This window comes from Austrofundulus limnaeus, unplaced genomic scaffold (genome assembly GCF_001266775.1).
Source record: "Austrofundulus limnaeus strain Quisiro unplaced genomic scaffold, Austrofundulus_limnaeus-1.0 Scaffold846, whole genome shotgun sequence".
NCBI classification, from domain to species: domain Eukaryota; kingdom Metazoa; phylum Chordata; class Actinopteri; order Cyprinodontiformes; family Rivulidae; genus Austrofundulus; species Austrofundulus limnaeus.
In genome coordinates, this window is record NW_013953248.1 from 168598 (window position 1) to 177049 (window position 8452).

General features: G+C 40.6%; 1 protein-coding gene across 1 annotated transcript in view; it reads left to right on the forward strand.

Annotated features, from left to right (window-relative positions):
• The first annotated feature begins 319 nt into the window (after positions 1 to 319).
• The window catches only part of LOC106532892 (troponin C, slow skeletal and cardiac muscles), a 10187-nt gene continuing 2054 nt past the window's right edge, over positions 320 to 8452 (forward strand). The window contains exons 1-4 of the mRNA XM_014029062.1: positions 320 to 343; positions 1704 to 1734; positions 5257 to 5403; positions 7972 to 8086. Coding sequence (XP_013884516.1) covers positions 320 to 343; positions 1704 to 1734; positions 5257 to 5403; positions 7972 to 8086 — 317 coding nt within the window. The remainder of the gene's footprint in view (positions 344 to 1703; positions 1735 to 5256; positions 5404 to 7971; positions 8087 to 8452) is intronic.

Genomic DNA, 8452 nt, shown 5'->3' on the forward strand with positions numbered 1-8452 from the left:
TCTATGCACGTCCCCTCATTCATACCATTCCATAGTGTGCCCCCCCCTTAAGAGCTGCTGCATTTTTATCTGAGCCTGGCGATTGTGACAGATTGGCCAAATGACGCTCACGCACACACACACACACATGCAGACAACACACATTTGATGACATGAATGTGCGTGAGGCTGTTTTGCCCTGGGAGAGACAGGCAGACAGTGCCAGGCACCAGCTATAAAACCCTCCCAGGACGAGAGCAGAGTCCTGCCCTGAGCTGGACGGACACTCCTCCCTTCGTGCCAGGACAGAGTCAGGACAGGCAGCAGAGGAGCCTCCAGGATGAACGACATCTACAAAGCAGCGGTATGTTCTCTCTCTCTCTCTCTCTCTCTCTCTCTCTCTCTCTCTCTCTCTCTCTCTCTCTCCACTTCTAATGAGAGTGTACCTGCTAGAAGTTGTTTTAATTCAGCTCACAAACTTTCTGTGTGAGAAAATAAGTGCTTTAATTTCATTCCGTGAGCCTTAAGTTGTAAATTTTAAGGAAACTAGTTTTTTTTTTGTGTGTGTGTGTGTGTGTGTGTGTGTGTGTGTGTGTGTGTGTGTGTGTGTGTGTGTGTGTGTGTGTGTGTGTGTGTGTGTGTGTGTGTGTGTGTGTGTGTGTTAAATTAAAAAAGAAGGGGAAAAAAAGTTCTGCATCTGTCTGTTCCTCTGACATCACGTGAACGTCCTGCCACACGTCCAGCCCATCACCTCCATCCCCAGCTGCTATCAGAAGAGCCACGTCTTTACAGACGTCTGTGGATTTTCAACCCTATCAGCTCCTCTTGTGAGGTCAGCGGCGGGACGCGTCACTTGTCTGCCGGCTCATTCTTGACTTCAAATGGAACCGTCCTTCTCCCCACGGCTAATTTTGGTCAGCCGCTCTGACGCTTCCGTTGGTTCCACTGGTGCACAGCGGGCCTTCAGGTCCAGATAACACCCCCCCTCCAAATAAACCCTCCTCCCTCCTCTCTCTCTCTCTCTCTCTCTCTCTCTCTCTCTCTCTGTTGATTCCAGCATTATCTATCATCCTAAAAACTCTGTGGGGGGTGTATCTGCCCTCCTTTTCCCCCAGTCCCATGGACAGTCCACCGGCTGTCCCATCCACTCACTGCCCAAGTGAGCAGACAGTAAAAGCACCCTGGAATGCATTTTTACATGTTTGTTCAGGTGGATTTAAGAAAAAAAACAAACCTTTATTTAAATATTTATATTTATCGTCGCCAGAGACGTGTGTGTGTGTGTGTGTGTGTGTGTGTATGTGTGTGTGTGTGAGAGAGAGAGAGCATCTGTATATGTGTGTTTAATTTATAGCGGACGACAGAAGACGACTCTTACAAAAGCAGCTGTCTCCTCGTCTCATTCGTTGTAGCTTTTCCAGGATTACCGTGGCATTGCTGGGTCAGCTCCACAGCTATGCTAATTTAAAAGCATTGTGTACAGCGTCCTTTGTCTGTGGTTCCTGACCCTCCTGGCTCTATTTTTAACCCCACCTTTAACGGGCTAAACACATATGGTTTATATAGGTGGTGTATTTTGTGAAGGATTGCCCTGCTTTGTTGAAACAGACCATGATCATTTAGCCTACAGAGGCTAATATCATGGTTATAACTCTATATTATATTGTCTGAACAGAATCAAACATAGAATACTGAATGCTTTCATTTTCCCCCCTCTTTTACAGGTTGAGCAGCTGACAGATGAACAGAAAAATGGTGCGTATGTTGCTTCTTCACTGTGATAGTGTGGAACTTTTGTTGAAGATAGACGCTGCAGAAAAGTTGAGAACAGTTAATGTTGTGCATGTTCTTTGATTAATTTGAAGGGATTGGACTGATGCGCTAATAGCATTTTTGAGTGTGAATGAGACATAAATGGTATACTGTTGTCTTAAAATGACTCAATTCATTATATATATACAGTATATACAGTATTTAGGGGAAATGGCTCCAAAATGTATCAAAATATAAGAGTTTCATATCATAGTTTTTCTTTTACATATTTGAAATAAGGACCAGGAGAAAAAAGTCTGGTTAATACTACCAAACTGGTAACATGACCTTTCCTCTTTTATCCACAATTTCCTCTGAAACTGTTGAACTCATTTTCTCCTTTCACTCCACATTGTTCTTTTTAAAAAATTTTATCAGTTCTGAGGCAAAACATGAAACTGCTGCTGCTTGTTACCGAACAGGTTGTTGGTAGTTTACCAAAGAGTGAGAGAGTTGGTTGATGCCACTGACCTTACTTAGCTGGGCTGTGGGAGATCAAGCAGCTAAAGCCTTTACTCTGCCTACATCCCCCAGAATGCCGTGCAGTTCTGGATCAAAGTTCAGTGAAATTAACGTATTATCACATGTACTTTCTATTGATATTGATCACGTGTCTATCTGATATATGTTGTTACTGTTTTATTGCCCAGCCCTAGTCCAACTCACAAATCCAGTTAATCATAATATTCCTTCAATGCAATTGTCAGGTTTGTGTAAAGTAAAGTCCAGGGAGCAGGCACAAAACCTCAGGCACTTGAAGTAAAAAGAAAAGCTGATTTATTTACCAAGATGAAAAGGCTGTCGTAGTGGAAAACTTACTAATAAAAAACATGAGGAGTTAAAACACACGGAGGATATACCACACTAGCAGCAGGGAACTGAACACAAGGCAGAGAACATACAGGGTTCCTTTTTAACGAACATAAATGAGAAACACCTGGGCAGAGACATGAGGAACAGGTGAGTGTGGGCGGGGCAGAGGCAGACAGGAGAACTACACTGACTAATAAACACTAGAAATAATCAAAAAATAAAACAAAAAGAAACAAACACAAAACCCTACAACAAATCATTCACATACATTTTAAAATGCTACTTAGAGGTTACCTTGTCACAGTCTCCCATCCTGAGCAGCACAGAGGCCACTGTGGAAAGGAAAAACTCCTTTTAAACAAGAAGAAGCCTCCAACAGAACCGTGTTCATGAAGGACAGCCATCTGCCTCAGCTGGCCGATGTTATGCTGCATTCAGACCAAATTCGTTATGAGCATCAAATACTTGTCCAACTCTTGTGCACTTTGAGGTCAGACGCTCGTCATAATTTCTCTAGATGTGCGTCGTGTGCATCAGAAAGGGCCTCTTGTTTGTTGTCCTCTGCCAGTGTCTGTACAATGGAGGATGAAATGAAGAAAGTGGCTTTGCTTTATTTACTGAGAGCAAGAGCAAGAGCTTGTCGCGCTCACCAGATAATTAATTCATAATTAATTCATCAGATAATTCAGAGGAGTTCTGAGTTTGGTGAGTTTCATCACTCCAGAAGCTGCGCACTGACGAGGCTCGCTTTCAGCTCTATTTTTGTCCAGAGCCAGCTTGATAAGCTGCTGACCTGCATCGGTGCCCAGATCTCCTGCGAGGACACCAACTACAGGCGCTAAATTTCAGTTGAAGAACTTCTGTCCATCTGTCTCAGGTTAGTGGGTATGATTCAGGAGACCGTCGCGTTGGAAAATATCCCACTACGTCATATAGCAGAGTCTCTCTGATTGGTTGACGCTTCGCACTGAGCAGCTAAAGTTCAGGTTTTCCAACTCCGGCGTCTGATGCTTTGGACGCTCAAAATGCTTCAAAATGCACCACGCTAGATGCGCCGCAGCACTTCCCACCCCTTGACGTGCGCCCACCATACTTTGCATGTAAACCAGACGTCCCTGATGCTCAAAACGTGTTGGATGTGAACGCGGCATCAGAGAAGACAAGAGGAATAAACTGGTAAACACAGAACGACTGGTCTATGTGTAGTTTCTACGGGAAGAAAAGCAAATATCAATGGCAGCAATAAATGCAAACACAAACATGGAGAGTAGTGTGAGTAAAGACAGCAGCAGAGGAAATGTGGTCAGATTTGTGCTCCAGCAGTTTAAACCTGTAGTAGCATGACTAAAGGATGGCTAAGGAAACCCAAACCAACCCTAACTAAAGGATTACCTACTTGTGTGAAGGCTAATAAACATCACTTTTTGTTTGTTTTTTTTGGCACATATCTTGTTCTGCGTTCCTGCTGTGACTTCTGATATTTCAGCAATTTATACTTTTTGAGATATTTAAAATTTTCAGCCAAGTCTTTCCTCACTGAAAATGAATGGAGCTGTTTTCAACATCCTTAAAACCCTTCAAAACATTTACAAATCTTTACTGTGCTTTTTGCCTTTGTTCTGCCTCTTATGTCTTTGAACTAATTTCAGCTTCCTTTGGCTTCTATTTGGCTAATTTTAGCTATTTATGTGTTTTTAGCTATCATTTTGACTTTTTCTTTTGCTAATTTAAACTTTTTTGAGCTTCTTTCTGCTGCATATTTTACACCTTTAATGCTTCTTTCAGCTTCTTTCTGCTAATTTTAACTGTTTTGTGTGTTTTTAGCTACTTTATAGCTAATTTGAGCTATTTTTTCAGCTAAATTCACCTGCAGTTCAGTAAACGGTCATTCTGTTTTTGTGACATTCAGCCGAAATCTTTCAGCATTAAGCATTCACACTGGATTTTTTTAAGGAAATGCAAACTGTCTAGTTTGTTTTATTATTATTATTGAACCCAGGACCGTCTTGCTGTGAGGTATCAGTACTAACTACTGTTCCACCCTGCTGGCAGTTTTAGCTCATCCATCCAGTGAAGCCTATTTGAATATAATACTATAAAATATTGAAGATTGGAGATGTTTAAAGATTGCAGTCTTTGCTCAGCCTAGTTGTTGGCATGTCAGCCCAATCTAACAGTGGGTGATGTGACAAAAATATTTCTTATTTATTTTAAGGTAAAATCTAAAATTTTGCAGTGATTTTAATGATTCTTATCTTGCAAGTTACAAAATAGCACAATCAAATTGTATTTCTCTGTTAAAAAACAGTTAATTGAAATAAAAAAATTTAAATTACATACAATGTCTGTATAAATTTTAACGAGTTTGTGCAATTTATCAACTTGGGCTAAATTTGATATATATTTAACACCAATGTTTCCACATTTAATGCTTTTATTATATGACTATTTTGCTTAACCCCTATATTTCATTTTCATTTAAGAAGTAAACAACAACACTTTGGTAAAAGATTAAAAAAACTGAGCTATTGCCTCAAACTCTTCTAAAAAGGTGTTGCCAGATGTTTCTTTAGGCGATGTTAAAAACACCTCACCCTGAAATAGTTTTTTTTTTCTTTGTGTGTTTGTGTGCACACTGCTGTGGTGTTACAGAGTTCAAGGCCGCCTTTGACATTTTCGTCCAAGATGCAGAGGACGGCTGCATCAGCACCAAGGAGCTGGGGAAGGTGATGAGGATGCTCGGTCAGAACCCCACACCGGAGGAGCTGCAGGAAATGATTGATGAAGTGGATGAAGACGGTAAATCAGAAACAACCCATGCGCTGAAAAAAATTAAACAAAATTACAAAGCAGTTTAAATAAATTGTTGTTGACCTGTTTATGCCCATGGATCACCTATGAGGTGCAGTACGTTGTACAGACAGGCTTCAGTCAAACCCTGGAAACTGAATGTCAAAGGTCTCACAGAGAGAAGGATGTCAGGCTGGATTAAAGGGAAACATGTATCAGGCAATGAACAAGTCAGCTTGAATTTTACGCGCCATGCAAAGATGGAAGATCAACATCTCAGATTTGTTTGAAAGCTTTAGTCTGCAACAAACAGTGTGTTCAAATAAATAAAAAGTCCAAGCGTTTCTGTAAGGAATCTTTCAACTATAACAAAGCCACAGTTTTAGCTCCACATCTGTAAAACTGACTGAGTTTGAGATGGTTTTGTGTTATCTAATGTGGGTAAGCCTTAGCAGCTAGCTTGAATTGGATTTACCCTGAATGTTAATCAGTTGTAGAAGCACATCTACTGATATGTGTAAGTTCTGTTTGTCTGGTGGTTCATGGGATATTTTACTAACAGATTAGACTCCAAAATAGTTCAGTGTTGAGCAATCTGTCTGTGCTCAGTGTGTATGTTGGTAATCAGCTTCAGCTACTTCCACACCAAATATTTGATAAGTATCTTTATGGCTGACTGAGTTGGAAACATTTAGTGTTTTTCACGGTCAGTCGGCTGTGGCAGCCATCTTGAATTGTGTTTTCTTCAACAGTTTATAGCTGTACAGTCGATCATTTCATCCTGTTTGTTTCATTAATATTTGCCCTGTGGGACAAAAAATATTTTGGTAACAAATTAGGGCTGCAGAAATTGGGAAAAACAAACTTTTTTCTAACCCTGCGATGTTCCTTGCATATGAAAAAATACAAGATTTTTCAAGAACTGACTTAAACACTAGCTGCCATCTTGTTGCGGATGAACGTGCACTGATCCTATTTTGCACATGTTACAAATGTGTTTTTCATTCTTCTTATCCTTTATTGCTTGTTTTTATTGTACCTGAGTACATGTTTCCTTCTATCAGGAGCAAATGTGAAATGATTTTTACCTGTAAACAAACCCAACGTGTTGTCTCTTTGTCTTAGTTTCTGTTTTCATCATGCTTTAGTATTAGCAATCGTGCTGAACTGTATTTTGACTCTTTTCCTCTTTGTTTTCGTCATGACCTTTTCATCGACAGCAGTTCTACAAAAAAGTTCCAGAAGTTTCTTAGCAAAATGAAAGTTAGTTGTTGTCGTTTTTTTATGCGAAGCACCCAGAGCCAGCAGAAGCAAATCATCAAAACAAAAGCTGTAACACATGACTTGTGTTAGTGCAATGACTTATTGTTTACATGTATATTTAGTTTGGCACCTACCCACACATACAATGAGATGATGATGCTCAAGTGATGTATTGTGCAGCTCTAAAACAAACACACACACACACACAGATGTGGACAAATACATCCTAAACCTTCACTTTTCTGCTAACATCATGGGTCAAATCAAGGCCCGCAGGCCAAATCCATCCCTCGTTAACATTTTATCTGGCCCCAAAGGAAATACTTTAAATATAAAATAATTTTATTGTTTCTTACTTTGTCACTGTATTAAAGGCCTAAGAAATAAATGCTAATGATGTGTTTTTCTAAGTTTAATCTTTTTTTCTTTATTTGCTAGGTTATTTGTGTTCTAAACACTACATAAAACATAATTGGGAAAAAAAGGATTTTGTATTTCCATAAGAGTAAATTGTTGGATAACATTTAAAGGCACAATGTGTGGGATTTGTTGTTTTCAGCGACATCTAGTGGTTGAGTGGTTGAATCATCCTCCCTGGTCCTCCCCCCACCCCCACCCCCCGCTTCAAANTTTGTTGTTTTCAGCGACATCTAGTGGTTGAGTGGTTGAATCATCCTCCCTGGTCCTCCCCCCACCTCCACCCCCCTTCCAAATGCAAAGGAGTTGCTACGGTGTCTCTCAGGTGTCAAAAACCTTTGATAATTCCAACCGCGATGTCTACCAGCAGCTTCAGGGCTCGTGATGTTTCAAGTGGTAAGATTATGAGCTTTAATAAGTAAAATTATCCCAGCTACAATGACAGACAACAAATATTACATTTATAGTATTACAACCAAAACCGTTTTTGACGCCGCCACCGCAGTTTGTCCTTCATGAGCCTTCGTAGGCAAGATGGCGGTGCAAGATGGCAGCAGCCTGTGTGGCGACCCATGACCATGGAGATATAAACAGCTCTTTGTCTGCAATGATTAGACATGTTTTTTTATTATTGTCGTTAGTGCTTATCTCAATTTCGGCTAAAAGACATGACAAAATCCTACACACTGTGCCTTTAAAGCCAGTATTTTTTTCTACAAATATTGACAGAACTTGACCCTTGGCTCAGACCAAGTTTTGAATTTAATTTGAGTATGACACCCCGGCTAACATTGATGTGTTTGTTTATGAGAGGTACCATCAGGAAGCTGTTGGTTAAATGTAACTGAAGTGTGAGAATGTGATGAAATGTGTGTGTTTGTGTGTGTGTGTCTGCAGGGAGTGGCACAGTGGACTTCGATGAGTTCTTGGTCATGATGGTGCGATGCATGAAGGACGACAGCAAAGGAAAGACAGAGGAAGAACTAGCAGAGCTGTTTCGGATGTTCGACAAGTGAGCTTCACGTTCAAAACCTCTTCTACTATTATCCCTGTTAAAATATTAACAGCTGACTGACACGATCTTCCATACCCCACCGTAAACCTAACAAGTTCCTGAATATCTTTAACAAGTGGGGACGCTTTCATCTCAGAGCTTCCATGCAGCCTAGTTATCAAATCGCTCTTAAGTGCGGTTCTTGTAAAGTACGGCTCCCCGAGTGTAAATTATGTGCTCTGACAAAATGCCAAGCAGCTCAGCAGAGAGCAGCATGCAGTTTGCTCCTTAATCGTTTCTGACAGCTCCGAGTATTTCTAACACCCACCAATGTGTAAGTCAGACACCTCATCTGAGCGTCAAAGAGCAAATACCCCCCCAACC